Raw genomic sequence first — 19,031 nt, forward strand, 5'->3', positions numbered from 1 at the left:
CTAGGTCCTTTAAGACGTAGCCTTAAGTTTTCAACTTTTATTTTTCACATAGAAAACAATACCATGCCACTGTAGGGGCCTGCGGCTGTGTGCATGGAATACACTGGAAGACTGGAAAACAGAGAGACCAACTGGAAGCTACTGCAGAGATTCAGACTTGGAAAGGGGTGGCCTTAGAGGGACACATGAGTGCCTAGGAAGAAATGTACGGAAGACCTTAGGGATGGATTTGCTGTGCAAGTGCAGAGAGAGGAGACAAAAATGTGTCTGCGGTGGGGGTGGGGGGAAGGCTGTAAGATGATTGAGGGGTTTCTGGAGGTATCATTATATACTGTAGAATGCACAGATCTTAAGTGTAGAATGAATTTTGATAAATGTCTACAACTGTGTAACTACTTTGCTAAAAGAGTGTTTTTCAGAGGCTGAGTTTCACACGCCTGCAGAGCCTAACCGAAGATCTCTACAAGGCAAGAAGCGATAGGCAAAAGGCAGCAAGAGCTGGACCTGCAGATTTGAAAGTTCTCTGGAGCCAGTAGGTGGAAACCTCATCAGCAAATGAACGCAGGTGCAGGAACAGCTAACCGCAGAACAGAAAGGTCCAACCTTTTACATTTTTGGCGCGCTTGAGCCCCCCACACTGAGAGTCTTATTTGCTGATAGAAATGCAGAGACTTCTCTTTTCTGAGGCTTTCAACCTCGTACTTAATTCTCCTAAGTGAGAAAGAAACCACTCTCCGAGTTGGCTTCTGCCAACGTTTGCCCTACGGAACTTGGAGCATAGGGCTCATTGCGGGGAAGGGAGTTAGAGGACCCCACAGGGTGGTCTGCACCTCCTCCAAGCTGCATGCACGACTATGATGCGCAACTACGCCCTGGACCTGGGGAGCCCAGCTTCCTCGATGCAGCGTGCGCTGGCAGCTCAGCCTGGGCACCTCAGAGAGTATGGGAATCACACTATCTCCAGGTCGCTCTGCACCTCTCGGTGCGCTTGCAGCGACCCTGCAGCAATGCCCTCGATGTTTGCAGCCAGTGCAAGCTTGCGGGTGGCGGGAACTCGGTGGCTAGAGTTGGGGGGCGGTGGGCGTGGCCGCGTTCCCTCGAGCCCTCTCCCGCCCAGGCAGTCCCGGGAACGTTCTGAAAAGTATCCAAAAGTTCTGCGCCGCGCGCGCGCGCGCCAAAAGGAGAGAAAAACCCTGCACAACCCCCCACCACTCTGGGAGTTGCGCGTCGCGACCTCGCCACTCGGGCTGCACCTCCGGTTCCAGCGCACACGCCTCCGCGCCTCCTTCCCGGGAGCCTTGCCGTCGGTTGGGTCCCTCCTCTGCTAGCTGTCTCCAGACCGGAGAGGCCAGAGCCTTCTCGCGCTTCTCCTTGGGGCACCATGCCCAACGACGACGCATTCAGCAAGCCCTCGGCACCGTCGGAGGCCCCGCACGCCCCCGGGGCACCACCGCAGGGCAAGGCCGGGGGCTTTGGCAAAGCGGCAGGAGGGCTCCTGGGCTCTGCGGGCGCCGGGGGCAGCGGCGGCGGCTCGGGGGCGTCGGGCATGGGCGCTGGGAGCAAGAAGTCCCCACGGCTGCCCAAGTGCGCGCGATGCAGGAACCACGGCTATGCGTCGCCGCTCAAGGGCCACAAGCGCTTCTGCATGTGGCGGGACTGCCAGTGTAAGAAGTGCAACTTGATCGCCGAGAGACAGCGCGTGATGGCCGCGCAGGTGAGTGCGGGCGCCCAGGAACGGAGGCTCAGCCCTGAACTTTTTGGATTAAATCTTTGCGGCGTGGCCAGTGCCACGTGGGGCCCGGGTTGGGGAGGCAGGCAACTGTGCTCGCCGACGGCCGCATTGCGCTCGGGACGCGGAGCTCCCAGCCACGCGCTGACGCCGGCTCCGATGGCCGGGATGCGTCTCCGATCCCGCCGGCAGAGCAGAGAGGTGCGCGGGTTGCTTTTCTCGGGGAGGCCCCCGCATCCCTGACTCTGCCGTCTAGCAGAGTTGCGGGGTTCACCCCTTCAGGGCTTCCTCAGGATCCCCAGGATCTCTGATCCTCCTTTCAGAACAGAAGTTGCGGGGTTCAGTCTGCTCGGAGTCCCCGGGGATCCCTGATCCCACCCTCCAGCGAAGAGTTGGCGGGTTCGCCCCTTGGAGGGTCCCCGGGATCTCCAACTCCCCGCAGCATAGAGTTGCCGGGTTCGCGCCTTTGGGGGTCCAACGGATCTCTCACCCGACCCCCCCAGCAGAGAGTTGTCGGGTTCGCCTTTTAGGGGACTTTGGTATTTCTGACCTCGCTCTCTGAGCAGAGGGTTGGGGGTTCTCTCCCCGCACGGATCCCCGGGACCCCTGACTCCGCCCCCCCCCCCCCCCCGAGAGTTGCGCTTAAACTGGGGAGGGTGGTGGAGGGTGCCGCCGCCGGCTACGCGGTGAGGGCGAAACGGAGACCCAGCCTGGCTGCGGCTTATCCGGATAATGTATCGGGCAGCTTTGTCTTTCTGGAAAAGTTGCTGTAATGGACGCCAACGTGGCGTGGTCCGGCTTGTGCTCTTGGCTCGCTTTTCATGTTCGCCCCCAGTGGATCCAGGCCGAGCGCCTCAGCCATTTTGAGCACTAGGGGCATTTTATTAGCATTTTAAAGTTTACTGTCTCGACCTAAGTTTTGCAAAAAGTGTGCTGTCTCGATCTAACTTATTTAAGTACGAATTACTTTGCGTATAGTTTAAAAAATTAAGAATTTAAAAAAAGTATGCGCAGGGGAGAAAATGCAAGGGTTTGAGGATTTGTCTGTCGTTCATAGCTTTTTTTTAAGCATCATAAACAGAACGGTATTTAACGTTTTATCGGAAATAATTAACGGCGTTGGTATCCTAAAGGATTTTTAGAAGAGAAGAATACGCATTCTTTCCAGGTAAAAGTTGTTTTATCTTTTTAAGACAGATAGTTTTAAATCAAAAGACACCGAAGAAATGTTTACGAACGATGTGCTACTTTTGATTGAAAACGTGTAAATATCCTCCAGTGAAAATGATTAAGAGCGTTGAGCAGGACCGCACAAATGCTTGAAGATGATACTTTTTCTATACATCTGATTTTTAAAAATGTGTTTTAAACTAGATATATTTTGGCTTCACAGATGGCAAGCGCAGTCATGGAAATGTTATTTTCCTTAGTTTCTTCTTTATAGGTTTTTAGCTTCATTTATACTGAATGAAAAGAATACATTGAGTATAGCAGTCAAACGCATCACAGTGAACTTACTGGAAAAAACTTATGGACATTTGAATTGTATTTGTAGGGAGAAAAATAGTCTGAACGTCTAGTCGTTGGCTTAAATATTTAGTATGGAGAGTATGCTTGGGAGGGGAATTTTCCTCAAAATGTAATAAAAATATTTGTCCAAGTAGGGCCATGAATTTTGAATAAGCTTTATTAGTAGGGACACTAACTTGGCAGAAGGCTGTTTGCTATTTTAAAAACAAAAGCCATTTAGGATTACTTTTATGATATGAAACCTCAGTATTTTCTGCATCAGAAGGGTTGTCCTGTGCTGGATGAAATCCTTTAAAATCCATATAACACTCATTTTTTAGTCATTCTAAAATAGTTTGAAATTGATCTTAGATATGACTCTAAAATAATTGCATTTTTAATCAATTGCCCCTCCTTTCTGTTTAGATAACATTTTCTAAGAACCCTTGAGAAGTCTTTTTGTAAAAATATCCTTGGTTTATGGAGTATATAATACCCTGTGCGTTTTGTGCGTGCATGGGATTTGTGTAAATCAGGGTATAAGTATGCATTGACAGAATTTAGAGGTTTGTGGGTATTTTTTAAAAAATTTTATTTCTGGTCAAAACCTTCCTATTCTGTTTCTGAACGTCTTGGTTGATAATATAAAATCCAAGATTTAAGCTTAGTCATTTACTCTTCATTGATTACTTAACGATATTTTTTCTAAGTTGAAGACTTCTCTTGTTCTGAGTAAAATTACTTCCAAATTAATCAGCTTTCTAAATTTGGAATACAGTTTTCCTAACAGAATATATAAATTCCAGTTGTGTTTCTTGTTTACCATTCTAATTTCAACTTTTGGGTTGTATTTGGGCCTCTGAGGTAGAAGTATGTCACTTTCTCATTTCATTATGGTCAATAGCCAATTTTAACAGTCTCCCTTTTTTGTTACATGTAGTAAGCAAAAAGTTTATTTTCTTTACAGCTCTTTTCTCAACCTTTAACAATGTGATTTAACACCACCTTCCAGCCCGTTTCCCCCTTGCGTCTCTACATGCTCCCTCCACCCCAGAGAACCAGGGTTTTCCCAAGCAGTCCCTGCCTTTCGTGCCCACTCTACTCACTTTTTCTGGATTGTTCTGCCCCTTCATCCTTGCCTGTCCAGGTCCTTCTCATCCTATTCTTGGAGGCCCTGTTGCAATCCGTGCTCTGGCCGATTCTTGCATCTGAAGCCATTCTGTCTCTGAATTCTTCAGTAGGACTGGTGTCTACCTCTTCTGGGGCGTTTGCCATATTTTGTCTTGAGTCGCAATTGCATAGTTGCCTGCCTCCTGTTTCTGCTTTGAAACAGCCAGTACCTTGGGATCTAAACTATTCTTACTAAATCTTGCTGGTCACGGTTCCCAGTACAGTGGCCTTTTACAAATTTGTGGACCCGAGTGCGTGAGCTGATTCTCCTTCCTTCCTAATCTCTCAGGGCTGACTTCCTTTACTCTTCAGATTGAACTCCTCTGCTTGGCTGACTATGGTTTTCCTGAGCCTCCCTAGCCAGCATTATTCCCTGCTACACTACATACTCTCTTGTTTAACCAGCGTTTTTTGAGCGCCTGCTGTTGGCCAGACACTCTGGTTCTAAACCATTTCTCATCGTTGGTTGTACATCATAGTTAACAGTGTAGCTTAAAAAAAAAAGGAGAGGCCAGCCAGTGGCATAGTGGTTAAGTTTGGCACGCTCTGCTTCACTGGCCTGGATTGGGATCCATCCTGGGTGCTTTCCTACACCACTGTCAGCCACAGATGTTAGCTCAGGGCGAATCTTCCTCAGGAAAAAAAAAAAATTGGAGATTCCCAGGCCTCGCCCCTGGAGCTAATCAGCCATAATGTCTGGGGTGGGTGGGGTTTCAGTGGTTTTCGCCAAGCTGTCCAAGTGATTCTGGAGTGTTGGAGGATGACCGGCTGCCCTGTGCTTCCAGGTGGCCCTGAGAAGGCAGCAGGCTCAGGAGGAGGAATTGGGGATCAGCCACCCCATCCCGCTGCCCAGCGCGGCTGAGCTGCTTGTCAAGAGAGAGAACAGCGGCAGCAACCCGTGCCTGATGACTGAGAGCAGCAGCTCCTCGCAGCCCCCGCCGGCCAGCACCCCCACCACCGCAGCGTCAGGTAACCTGGGGGCTGGGTTCACGTGGTGGCTGGGTGTGAGAAGGGCTGTGGCCACGAAAACAGTCTCAGGACCGTCCTGAGTCACACATCACATTCAGAGCTCAGAGGCTTTTCTTCAAGCATTCTCCCTCTGAAGGTCTGTTTTTGGCTGCCTCACAAAAGAGGTGGTCGTGAATTCTAGAATTGGAAGTTTGACAGCTTCACTTTCCTGTTGGTTATTAGCGGAGACTGAATATGGACAGCCCGCATCCCAGAATGCCAGAGGGGTGAGATTCCAGATTTCAGCTCAGTCTTCTCCTCCCTTTTTGAGTCCTCTCGTTGGGAGCTAAAGATCCTTGTTTTCTAGAGCTGGAATTCCATTTCTCTGGCAAGGACTGTAGTTGATTTGGGGGGGTGTATCTTGAAAAGGCTAAATCCTAGGTGTCAAGTGGCAGTGGGGACTGGGTGGTGAGGGAGGCGTGTCCCATGGCTTCAGTCCTCCCCCATGTGCTACGACTTTACCTGGGCTGTGGGTATGCTCATTCATTCCATTGCATTCTCTGAAGAAGGAGGTATTAATCCTACTTTACCCATGGGGAAACTGAGGTGGAGGGAGTTGAAGTGACCGGCTAAGTCTGCAACTGCGAAGTGACTGAATTGGTCCACCTGCCTCCGAAGCTCACTGTGCCTTCTGCACTGGGTCTCCAGTTTACCTCCAGAACCGTGAAGTCTAGACCTGCACTGTCCAGTAGGGACGCCTCTAGCCACATGTGGCTATTTAAATTAATTACAAAGAAATAAAATGAAAACATTCATCCAAAGAAGATATACTCATGGCCAATAAGCACATGAAAAGATGCTAAACATTGCTGATCATTAGAGAAATGCAGATCAAAACTGCAGTGAGGTACCACCTCACACCCATCAGGATGGGTACTATGAAAAAAACCAGAAAATAATATTGGCAAGGATGTGGAGAAATTAGAAGCCTTGTGCACTGTTGATAGGAATGTAAAATGGTATGGCTGCTATGGAAAACAGTATAGCGGTTCCTCAGAAATTAAAAATAAAATTACCTTGGGGCCAACCTAATGGTGCAATGGTTAAGTTCACCAGTTCGGATCCCAGGTGCAGACTTATGCACCGCTTATCAAGCCATGCTGTGGGGGTGTCCCACATATAAAATAGAGGAAGATGAGCACAGATGTTAACTCAGGGCCCAGTCTTCCTCAGCAAAAAGAGGAGGATTGGTGGCAGATGTTAGCTCAGGGCTAATCTTCCTCAAAAAAAAAAAAAATAAAATAAAATAAGATTACCCTATGGTCCAGCAATTCCACTTCTGGTATGTATCCAAAAAAATGAAAGCAGGGTCTCAAAGAGGTATTTGTACACCCAGCAGCATTATTCGTAATGGTTAAATGTGAAAGCAATGCAAGTGTCCATTGACAGATGATGGATAAGGGAAATGCAGTGTATACATACAGTGGAATATTATTCAGCCTTAAAAAGGAAGGAAACTCTGACACTGGCTACAACATGGATGAACCTGGAGGACATTATGCTAAGCCAAATAAGCGAGTCACAAAAAGGAAATGCTGTCTGATTCTGCTTATCTACTTAGAGTAGTCGAAATCATAGAGACAGAAAGCAGGACAGCGGTTGTCAGAGGCTGGGGGAGGCGGGGATGAAGAGTTAGTGTTCAATGGGACAGAGTTTCAGTTTTACAGAATGACAGGAGCTATGGAGATAGTTGGTGGTGATGGTTGCCCAACATTATGCATGTATTTAATAACTGTGCACTTAGAAATGGTTATGATGGTAAATTTTATGTGATATGTATTTTACCACAAGAAAAAATAAAAGAGATCGAAAACACTCAGTTCTTCAGTTGCACTAGCCACATTTCAGGTGCTCACTAGGCGCATGTAGCCGAGGCCTGTCCTGTTGGATGGTGTGCATTTCCATTTCTCACAAGGTTCCATTTGACGGCACTAGTCTAGAACGCAGGAGCTCTAAGAAACCACCAAAGATCTGTGAAATCCTGTTGGCAAATAAATACATATATTACGTATTAAATCCGTATGCTGAGATGCACAGAATATCATTAGAACCTGCTGAGGCTCCATGAAATACAGCCATGCCGCATGGTACCTCTTAACTAAGCTTTTCAAGAGTTACTAAGGTTGCTGCACTTAACCCCTGGGCTAACGTTGCTCAGTTACCTGTCATGAACTAGCTGTGCAATTTTGAACAAGTCACTTAAGCTCCCTGGGCCTTTTGTTTCCTCTTCTCAAAAATGGGGGAAGAGGTTTTTGAGTGTTTGGAAGATTCTATGAGTCTTGACCATTATAAAGAAGGAGAAGGTAAGCAGGCATCAGAGAAAGCAGATGAGAAGTGGAACTGTCAGCTCTGTGTTGCAGGTAGGTCTGTCTGTGTATCTGTCACTGAGTGCGTTACTGGGGCTATAGTTTGTAGTTTCTAAAGGACATGGTATTATTTTCTTTTTTTGGCTTGGCTTCTCATAATACATACTTATAACAGTTTCCAAACTTGCCTTTTCATAGGAAGGAAGGAGTATATTTATCAGAAATATGATCTTTACACTTTGGGATTTTAAGCTGTGTCTAAGGTTAATTACCAAATAACCCTGGTCAGGGCTGATGTGGTGGGTTTAGCTGGAGGGCTGAGTTGGGAACAGAGGTGTGTCAGAGGAGAAAAGAGGGGAATAACTCATTTGATGTTCATAAACATCATATACGGGAGGAATTATTATTCCCTTTTACAGAAAAGGAAACCGGTGATAAGGAACCTGCCCCAGAATAAAGCTGAATGAGCTAAGATTCAATGCAGGCCTGTCTGGTCCCAAGGCCCATGGATTTTCCATTTCATCTGCCTGTGAAGAGAGGCTGTGGGAACAGTTGGCATGTTTTCTTGGAAAATGGACAATTATGATTAGAAGCTACGGTTTAATCCTCAGAAGGGATTTAAGGTTAATGGGCAAATAGGAATAATGTTAGGGGCAAAAGTCCCTGCCATTCTCCCTTGGCATGGAAGGCTGCAGCCACTGGTCTTCACGGGGAGAAATACCGGGAAGGGTCCTTGGTGGAGAAACGTCAGTGCTGGGCATTTTGTAGGGCAGCACAGATGAACCTGGTCTAGCCAGCTGTCCTGCGTTCCCCTCTGGTGGGAGGGATGTCAGAGTTTGAAACGCCAAGAGAGCAGAACTTTAGAGAAGGATTTGAGGCTGGATGGAGTTCAGAATGACAAAGAAGTTCTCACAGGGTATTCAGAGTGGCAATAGGGAAGGTTACAAATAGGAGCAGCATGGGAGCGAAATAGAAGGTTCAGGGTCAGAGAGGATGTGACCAGATTCCCCTCCTTGCCTCTGGAGCTGATGGACCTTCGAGTCATTTTGGAGTCGTGAACCAGCACTCAAAGAGAGGGGAATATGGAAGCCAATGGTGTGTTGAGCGTGTGTGCTCAGGCCTGGGCGGGGCGGCCTCTCCCTGGAGACAGCCTGCCAGGGGAAGATGGGCTTTCCCGCAGCCAGCTCATCTCCATGGAGGGGGAGCCTCAGCTACATTGTCATCACTCCCCCGGCCCTCTCCCGCAGCTCTTGAGTTGGGAGTGGTAACTTCCGGGCTGGGCTGGGATATGAGCTAGAGGAAATCAAGAATGCCAGTAGAATTAAACTACATAAATGTATAGAGGGAGAAAGAGAGAAAGGGAGGGGGGAGAGCGGGGGAGAGACAGACAGACTGACTGACTGACCGATGAATGTCCTTCCAGTTTATGGAGAACATGGGGCCCAACTTCTTAGATAGCTTGCTGTTAATAAATCTGTACTTACATTAAATTTCCAGAGATGAGGATTTATTTTAAATAACATTTAACTTTGTGCAGCTAAATGGTAAACACTTGTAGGCTACAAAAACATTTCCAACAAAAAATAATAGTTCTTCCAATCCCAAACTGTGGGTCTCTTCTATCCATCATCCCAGGGTTACTTGCTGCAGGTACAAGTTTATATGTCTGATTATTGTTTTCATGTATATATAGGATTCATATATTTAACATAATGGGAGTGTTTTGTTCCCACTCACGTATGATTAGTTTTTTTTTTCTCTCATTTAAAGTTGCTTGAGGGGCTGGCCCTGTGGCCGAGTGGTTAAGTTCGTGTGCTCCACTTCAGCAGCCCAGGGCTTCACTGGTTCAGATCCTGGGCGCGGACATGGCACCACTCATCAGGCCACGTTGAGGTGGCATCCCACATAGCACAACCAGAGGCGCTCACAACTAGACTATACAACTGTGTACTGGGGTGCTTTGGGGAGAAGAAGAAAAAACAGGGAGATTGGCAGCAGATGTTAGCTCAGGGCCAATCTTAAGGGAAAAAACCCAACCAAACAAAAAAAAAACCTGCTTGGAATTTTTTAACGGCCATTTTAATATAATTCCATTATATAGGTCCGGAAGGCTAGGATTTGAAATGATTTAGTGAGAGGTGAAAGTTGTAGTTGTCATGGATTAGTTAAATCTACTAACCTGGCTCGCACGGGGTCACGTTAACCTTCTAAGACCTAATATTTAATGTCTCCAAGAGCAAGAGCTTAGTGAAATTCAGTAGATTTTTATGTCCTTGATGTTTCTTCGTTATCTCAGTTTGGCTCCCGAAAGTGCCAAAAATGAGAGTGAGAAAGGCTCAAGAATTATTGCCAAGATTATTGGCTGGATTCTAAGGACACTGAAGAAAATGGATTTACCAAGCTGTTGTTTCCCTTATTGGAGAACTGACCCCTCTGAGGAGGATTAAGTGCTTTAGAAGAAAGTCTCTACAATCCTTAGCCAAAGATTAGCTAAGATTGACCAGAACACTGACGGGAGATTCCTCAAATAATAAGTATAAAAGATTTTTGTTGTGATTTTCATCTCTAATTGTGGGCATGACTGTGGAAGAAACAGCCTTTTGAAGAAATGCCCTGTTCGTTCCTGTTTCTAGCAGGATTGGATGTTAGCAGATGCACCATTGATGAACAAATAGTTTCTTCCTGGCCATTTTGGGGGCAGCCAGAAAAAAATGGTGAGCGTTTTTGGTCATAAATCATAATGAGTTAATAGCTACTTCAGCATTATCTCTGTAGTTTTACTTTTTAAATTTAAGCATAAAATATATATTCATTTCAAAAGTTATCAACTGACTTAAAAAAAAATCTTTTGGGCATTCTTCCTCTTTGAGATTTGGGCTCCTCTTTGTTTTACTGTATACTCTGCTTTTCCTTCAACCTCCTGTGCAACTGGTAGAATGGTGTTTTACCCAGGGCTTATGTTAGGATCTGCATACTTCTTTGCCTCTCCTTTTCCGTGCAGAACTGTCAGATGAAGGGTTGCATTATAGATAATTGGGTTCTGCACGTGTCCTTTGTAAGTAAGGACCTGAATGTTATCTCCCTTGGGGCCCTCCCTTCTGGAGCACCCTGGACTTGCACACACACACTCAAATTCACACTCCCCCTCATCGAACCACCTCCTGCCCTCTCTGGCCTTCCCCGGCAGCCCAGCCGCCTGTGGCCTGGAACCCACTTTCACTCACCTTTCTCCTGTTGGAAGGGTCAGTCAGGTCTGTGTCTGGTGATGGTGGGACCCCCTCCTTCACTTGCCTTCTTTAGCAGTCATTCCACGTCAGCACACAGAGAGAGCACGTGCTGGTAGGGGAACACATTTCTTTGTGTGTCTTCTGAGTGCTTAAATACTTAACAAACATGTCATGTAGTAGTTTGAAAATGGACTGATGTCCCCATGCAGTTTTTCCCAGTAAGAACTGTGACTGATAAACTAACAATTGAAAATATTGACTTATTTAAATTTTTAAAAAATAAGCTTTATTCCTTAGAGCAATTATAGTTTCACAGCAAAATTCGGAGGAAGGTCCGGAGATTTCCGATGTACCCCTTGCCCCCACACATGAACCTCTCCCCCATAATCCACATCCCCCAGCAAAGTGGTACATTTGTTACAATTGATGACCTATATTGACACATCATAATCATTCAAAGTCCACAGTTGGCGTTAGGTTCACTCTTGGTGTTGAATATTCTGTGGGTTTAGACAAATTAATGATGATGTATGGCACAGTTTGATTTCACTGCCCTAAAAATCCTCTGGAGTCATTTAAATTTAAAATCACATTTCCATTTTTGTCTTTTCAGTTTTCCAATGTTGTACATAAAGAAGCACTTCATTCAAATGAACAACCAAAATGTTATATCCAGATTGGTTCAAGAGGTTATTTTTGAAGGATTCTAGTTACTTAGATGAGCTCCATCTGATTGTAGACCGAGCTCTCAATTTCAAGTAGAAGAGAAAATGTGTAGATATTTGGCTTAAAAAGGCCTTCAGATAAAAAAGCATTCCCCAATTTTACTTTCAGAGTCAAAGAAATTTCCAGAATGTCTAGCAAAACAAAATTCCTTAAACTGAAGCAATAGTTGGAGGCTTGAATGAAGGAAGACAGTTAAGATTAATGGTACTGATCATTTTGATAGCCTGTTGCTTTAAATAGTGCCCCAATCAATTTAATTTATTTTGAGGGCAGTCTTTGCTTACATGTCAAATATAGCAATTCACTGGCCTGATAGAACTTCTCTGTAGACAGTATTTCCATAAAGCAGTTAAAACAAGAAAGTATATAGGAAGTAGCCATACTGGTCTCCCTTTGGCTAGAAAGGAAAGTTAGGAAACATCTATTGCCGCGAAAAAGATAAATACAAGATTTAAGGTTATGAATTAGTTTTGTAACAGCATATGTAAAAGACGTAAAAACATTTGATTGGTTTATACCTATAACTTCTTTGTAGAAATGTAATCTTAAGGGAAGGGATTGCATTTTATCCATCATTTTATTCATGTACATAGTACAGCACCTGGCTTTATAGTAAATAGTAAACCTTTGCTGAATGAGGGAATAATGATGGTTAAATTTGAATTGTTGTAAAACACTAGATTAGTGGTATGAATCCACCTGCAGATATCAGAGTAAAATCATTGATGTTCAATGTGCATTTTTGTTTTGTGATATGTTTTAAATGGATCTGAATTTTTAAATGGCTAAAAATTCAAATATGATTTAGCAGCTTAAGGTTAATTTGTATACTACACAATTCATCTATTTAAAATGTAGTTTATTGTTTTTTAGTCAATTCAGAGAGTTGTGCAACCATCATCAAAATCTAATTGTGGAACCTTTTCATCTAAAAAAAACTCTGTACCCATTAGCAGTCGCTCCTCAGCCACTCCCCACACTAGCCCTAGGCAACCACTAATAGATTCTTTTTGTCTCTATAAATTTGCCTATTCTGGACATGCTATATATTCTGGACATTTCATATAAATGAATTATATGATATGTGACCTTCTGTGTCTGGCTTCTTTCATTTACCCTAATGTTTGCAAGGTTTATCCATATTGTAGCATGTATTTATTATTCCTTCTTTTTTTGCTAAATAATATTCACTATACAGATGTGTCATATATATATTTATTCATCAGCTGAATGGACATTTGGGTTGCTTACACTTTTTGGCTGTTATGACTAATGCTTCTATAGCATTTGGGTACCAGTGTTGTATGAATGTGTTCATTCTCTGGGGTATATAGTCATGTGTCGGTTAAGTACAGGGACACGTGAGAAATGAGTAGTTAGGCAGTTTTGTCATTGTGCGAGCATCATAGAGTGTACTTACACAAACCTAGATGGGATAGCCTACTACACACCTAGGCCATGTGGTACTAATCTTTGGGACCACCATTGTTCACGTGGTCTGTTGCTGACCAAAGTGTCATTACGTGGCTCATGATTGTATACCAAGGCGTGGAGTTGCTGACTCAGGATAACACTATTTTTAACCTTTCGAAGAATTGCTGGAATGTTTTCCAAAGAGGCTGCATTATTTTACATTCCCACCAGTAGTGTATGAGGGTTCTAGAAAATTCAAACAAGTTTTTTAAAATTGAAAGATATAAGGTGCCTTCATCTTGGCAAGCCTACAGATATAAAACCTAGTGAGACTCTCTTTGATGACCAGAAGTTTAGATCATGGAGGATTCTCTAGGTTGCATTTTATTATCACTAGAAATATGCTAACATTTAGTCTTTTAAAAAAATTTCTTCTTTCACCTCATTATCACATCCAGTTTGTAGTGAAAGGAAGTGTTTGTGGAAGTAAACCATAGAGGGACCTGGTGATGGGCTGTCTTTGTTGTCTGAAAGGCTGATAGAAATATGGTTTGTTTCTGAAAACCTAAAGTGACTTTTCAGACCTTGGGTGACAAGCATTTCCTCAGAATGAGGGAGAGGAAATTCTATTGCCCTAGGAATTTGGCAAGAATAATTTTTATCATTGGATTTTCAAAAATGGAAGACCACTGTCACTTTTGTGGAAAGCAAAAGAGAAAACCTGAGAGTTGGTAAAACTTGACAGCTGTCCTTCACATTGCCGATGGGAAGAGGGTAGTTCATAGACTGTTCTAGAATTTGCTCCCACCGCTGGTCATAGCTTTGAAGGACTTTTATAGATGGCGACACTAGATGTTGTCGTGGTGTGGTACAGCCTTGCATTTGCTGCTGTAGGAGACTTTGGGAATGTCAAAAAGCTCATCTGTGTCGTCACTTTCGCTTGTCTGCTCCACACTGTCCACCGGAACCTTGAACCTGGTTGTCTGCTGGTTCAAGAATCCTGTGCATTGACCACCGCCTCAGCCACCTAGTACTGTTTGGATCTTGTGCCACCTTGCTGTCCGACCTGTTGTTTTATTAACTAACTCATTTAAAAAAATTGTTATTTTGACAAAATATACATAACATAAAATTGACCATTTTAGCCATTTTTAAGTGTACGGTTCAGTGGCATTAAGTACACTCACATTATTGTGCAACCATCACTACCAGCCATCTCCAGAATTTACACCTCCAGAAATTACACCTTATTTCATCTTCCCAAACTGAGTCTCTGTACCCATCAGGCGATAACACCCTCTCGTTAACTTTGACTAACGACGGCCTCTTTAGCTAGCCCAGCTCTCTTCAAAGCACTTGGCCTTTGAAATCCCCTGTAGACTCACGTGAGCTAAGATGCTTCCTTTTCGCTCTGTCAGCATCCTTTCTTTCCTCTTGTCCCTCTCCTAGGGCCTCAATTTTCCCTTTGTTGCTGCTTTCTCTCTCTTAGCTTCATACACTGGTCTAACCTGTGCCTCTGGGGTAATGAGGACTCTGAAGCTTCTCAGGGGACTGAGGTTTATAGGGAATGGGGTGCAGGGGAATGTCCCTGACGCCTTATGCAGGAGACTATAAATTCTGTACCTCGGCCGGGGGATCTGAACTCTGAACCTGGCAGGGCTCCCTGTGGTGCCATGAAGCAAAGGAAGCAGGGCAGGGGTGCCTGTGGGCCCGGGGCCCCAGCTGCTGTCTCTGGTTCTTGACTTGTCAGGCTTCCTTTGGCCATTGTTACAAAAACTGTGTTAAGTGCAGATCTGCATTTTGTGTCTCAGCCGGAAGGTGCTTTGCTTTTCAACTTGTAAAAAGATTCAGCATGACAGCCTTTTTGACTCCCCTAAGGAGATTCACATGAATATTGATTCCTGTTGCTGAACCGGTTGCGTTTCAAACCCAGTTTAGTCTCTTCTGTCTCTTGGCGGACTTCCAATCACTCATCCAGTCTTATCACACAATACCACTGAACATGCTTTTCGGAAAAAATGCATAAGAAACAAAGTAGACTATGAGTAGCTGGTTTGTTGTCAGAAGAAAATATCGATTCAGTATTATAGTAATAGCAGATTTTCTGATTTTTACTGGCAGTAGGAGTTCTTCGATATTGCTTCTGCCATCCTATGTCAGTTCAATCTGATGCCTATTAACAGATGACTCTTGATTGATTTCAGCACTTAGAAAACTACTTCCTGTTTTTGCACCACCCCTTACCTCTGGGCCTGAGGTTTGGGGGTTTACCTAAAATGTAGAATATGCTTTAATTCAGGGAAGCAGGTTAGATTTATCAAACACCAATAAATGTTTGCTGAACCGAATTGAATTCATCTTGCCTGGCGAGTCTTCTCTCTGAGCAAGATTCCCTCCCTCCCTTCTTCTCTATCTTCCTTCTATTTTTCTGTTTTATTTTTTATTGATTCGACACATATCCATTGTGTGACTGCTTTGCGTCAGACCCTTCTCCCTAGGCGTGGGAATATACAGCAGTGCAGAAAACCTCTGCCTCGCTTGGGTCTTATATATTCAGCAGGGGAGACAGTGGATAAACAAGTCCACCAGTAAATAGGCAAAATATTTTCAGAAAGTGGTACGTGCTATGAAGAAAGACAAAGCGATGTGATGGATATGTCCGAAGGGACAGTGGCCGATGATGGGTTCTTTAGGGAAAGACTGCCTCTCTAAGGACATTAAGTTGGAGCTATTTCCAAATGATAATGAGCCATTGTGGTCAATATCTGGGGAAAGCTGTGCAGGCAGAAGGCACAGCCAGGTCCGAGGGTGCTTAGGGCAGGAAGGAGGGCAGTGTGCTGGAGTGCTGAGAGCAAAGGGTGCTGTCACTGGGGCCTGCATCTCGCGGGGCCTTGTAGGCCAGGGAAAGAGCTGGGATTTTATTAAGAGTGCAATGGGAAGTCATTGGAGTGTTGAAGCGGTGAATGGTGTGATCTGATTTACTTTCTTAAGGATCTCTCTGCTGCTGTGTGGGGTGTAGTGTGAAGGGGGATGAGTGGGAGCAGAGATTGAAGTGAAGGCTGGGCGGTTGCCCGAGCAAAGGGGAGAGCAGCTGGGCCTGGGGTGGCGGTAGTAGAGATGGAAAGAAATGGTGGGGCAGGAGGTCTATTGTGGAGGCCAATTTACGTGTCATTTTGGTACATATTGTCGATGCCACTCCCTTCAGAGGGCGGCTGCCCCAGCATTGCCAGTACTAGGTTGTCCCTGGGGCTTTACCAGTCTGAAAGGTGAACAGTTGTACATTGGTGTGGTCAGCAGAATAATAGCCCCTCAGAGATATCCACACTCCAATTCCTGGGACCTGTGAAGACGTTATCCTACATGACAAAAGGGACTTTGCAAATGTGGAGAAGTTGAGGATCCTGAGATGGGGAGAGGATCCAGATTTCCCAGATGGGCCCACTAGGGATCCTTAGAAGTGCAGAACTTGTCCTGGCTGCCCCAGAGATGCCACGACGTAGAGGAGTTTCCGAGTGGGAGAGAGACATGACCTGTGGTTGCTGGCTTTGAAGATGGAGGAAGGGGCTCCTGAGCCAGAGAATGCAGGAATTCTCTGGAAGCTTGGAACAGCTCTCTGCTGACAGCCAGCAAGAAAACGGGGCCCCAGTCCTACAGCTACAAGGAACTGAGTTCTGCCAGCAACTTGAATGAGCAGGGAAACAGAATGAGCAAGTGTAACTCTGTTGACACCTTGATTTCAGCCTAGAAAGACCCATTATCAGACTTCGGGCCCACAGAACGGTCAAGATAATAAAATTTGTCTCATTTTAAGCCACTAAATTTGTGGTGATTTGTTATACAGCAAAAGAAAACAAATATTGTTGATAGAGTTTATGATCCGCGTTTTCCTTTGTTAGTGAGGTTGAACATCTTTTCGTAGATTTAAAGGCCATTTGTATTTTTGTCTGTGAACCATGTGTGTATGTCCTTTGCCCGTTCCTCTACTGAGTTCCCCGCCTCCCCCCATAATGTGGGAGTTCCTTATTTATTATGGAGATTGCCCCTTTGTGATGTGAATGGCAGTTTCCCCCCACTGCTTGGTATTTCAACCTGAGACTAGATGGAGTAGCTGGGGACAGAGTGCAGAGACCTAGGAGCCCAAGGCCTGAGCCCTGGTCCCTGCATTCTGAAAGTCAAGCAGAGGACCGAAACCTGTGACCCTTCTAGTTCCCTGTCAGCAGACCATTAGCCGAGTGAAAATGGCCATAAGAGAATGGCTAAACTTGTGCTCATATTCTTCCAGCGTCTCCTCCTCATTTCAGTGTAATCAGGAGCAGATCTCAATTTAAGCTAATGACCCCAAAGATTAAACCGTTTCACCGTCACGTCATGTGTGTGGTCTAGACGTTTCAACACAGTAGTGCCCCCCATCCATGGTTTCAGTTAGTCGCAGTCAACTCTGGTCTGAAAATATTAAATGAAAAATTCCAGAAATAAACAACTCAGAAGTTTTAAATTGCACGCTGTTCTGAGTAGCCTGATGAAATTTTCTGTCACTCCACTTTGTCCCTCTTGGGACCAGAATCGTCCCTTTGTCCAGCGTATCCACCCCATATACAGTACCCGCCCATTAGTCGCTTAGTAGCCCTCTTGGTGATCAGATCGACTGTTGCAGTATCACAGTACTTGTGTTCAAGTCACCCTTATTTTACATAAGAATGGCCCCAACGGCAAGAGTGGTGATGCTGGCAATTCAGATATGCCAAAGAGGAGCCATAAGGGGCTTCCTTTAAGTGAAAAGGTGGATGTTCTCAACTTAATAAGGAAAGAAAAAAAGTCATATGCTGAGGTTGCTAAGATCTGCAGTGACTTTTATTACAGTGTATTGCTATAATTGTTCTGTTGTTAATCTCTTATTGTGCCAATTTATAAATTAAACTTTATCATAGGTATGTATGTATAGGAAAAAACATAGTACAGTTGGCCCTCTGCATCTGTGGATTCAGCCGATCTTGGATTGAAAGGCCTATGATGGTGGTATCTGTAATGAACATGTACAGACCTTCTTGGATCATTATTCCCTAAACAATACGGTATAACAGCTATTTCCACAGCATTTACATTGTATTAGGTATTATAAGTAATCTAGAGATGATTTAAAGTCTGCGGGAGGAAGTGCGTAGGTTATATGCAAATACCGCCCCATTTTATATAAGGGACTTGAGCATCCGTGGATTTTGGTATCCCAGGGGTGCTGGATCTGATCTCCCAAGGATACCGAGGGACGATCGTGTATGTGGGATTTGGTACTATCCACGGTGTCAGGCATCCACTGGGTGTCTTGGAACATTTTCCCTACGGATAAGGGCTAACTACTGTATTACTATTTGGTATATAATAAACTGGTGTCGCCATGACTGAGGAATGGGATAGGTTGTCTAGTCAGATATTCTGGTTACTAGAGACTGATCTTATTCTTATCAGTGTTACGTGAAATTAGACACACATTACCCATCAGCTATTTCAAAGGAATTTTACTGCTTTCTTTGACTGATGTGGAACACTTCAGGGCCGCACTTCCCCCAGAGTGAATCCTTATTATGGCATGGCAGGGCCAGGTTTCCCCCTGGGAGAGTGGTGTCTGGTCGTAGAACCTTGATCAAAAATCTTGAAGATGGAAGACACCCGAAAAAAAGAGTTTTTCTGTTATCGGGATAACTTTATCCCTGGGGAGGAAGCTCGTTGAGAGAATCTAAGATCTAGCGTCCAGGGACCTGGCTCGGTTACTCGCCATCTCTGATTTTCAGCACTTCACGTAATTTCTTTATTTCCTCATTTGTGAAATGGATAAAATATTAATGCCTGCCCAGTTTATCTTACAGAATTGTTATGGTGCTCAATTAAGGTGTTTATGTAAAAATTCTTTGTAAACCACGATGAAGTACAGAAATAGGCCAGAGATCT

At 44.7% G+C, this 19,031-nt stretch overlaps 1 protein-coding gene across 1 annotated transcript in view; it reads left to right on the plus strand.

The window, feature by feature from the left end:
• The first annotated feature begins 1,381 nt into the window (after positions 1–1,381).
• The window catches only part of DMRT1 (doublesex and mab-3 related transcription factor 1), a 100,909-nt gene continuing 83,259 nt past the window's right edge, over positions 1,382–19,031 (plus strand). The window contains exons 1-3 of the mRNA XM_046663894.1: positions 1,382–1,714; positions 5,194–5,377; positions 18,680–18,685. Of these exons, the coding sequence (XP_046519850.1) occupies positions 1,382–1,714; positions 5,194–5,377; positions 18,680–18,685 (523 nt within the window). The remainder of the gene's footprint in view (positions 1,715–5,193; positions 5,378–18,679; positions 18,686–19,031) is intronic.

Source organism: Equus quagga, chromosome 6, assembly GCF_021613505.1.
Source record: "Equus quagga isolate Etosha38 chromosome 6, UCLA_HA_Equagga_1.0, whole genome shotgun sequence".
Lineage (NCBI taxonomy): Eukaryota > Metazoa > Chordata > Mammalia > Perissodactyla > Equidae > Equus > Equus quagga.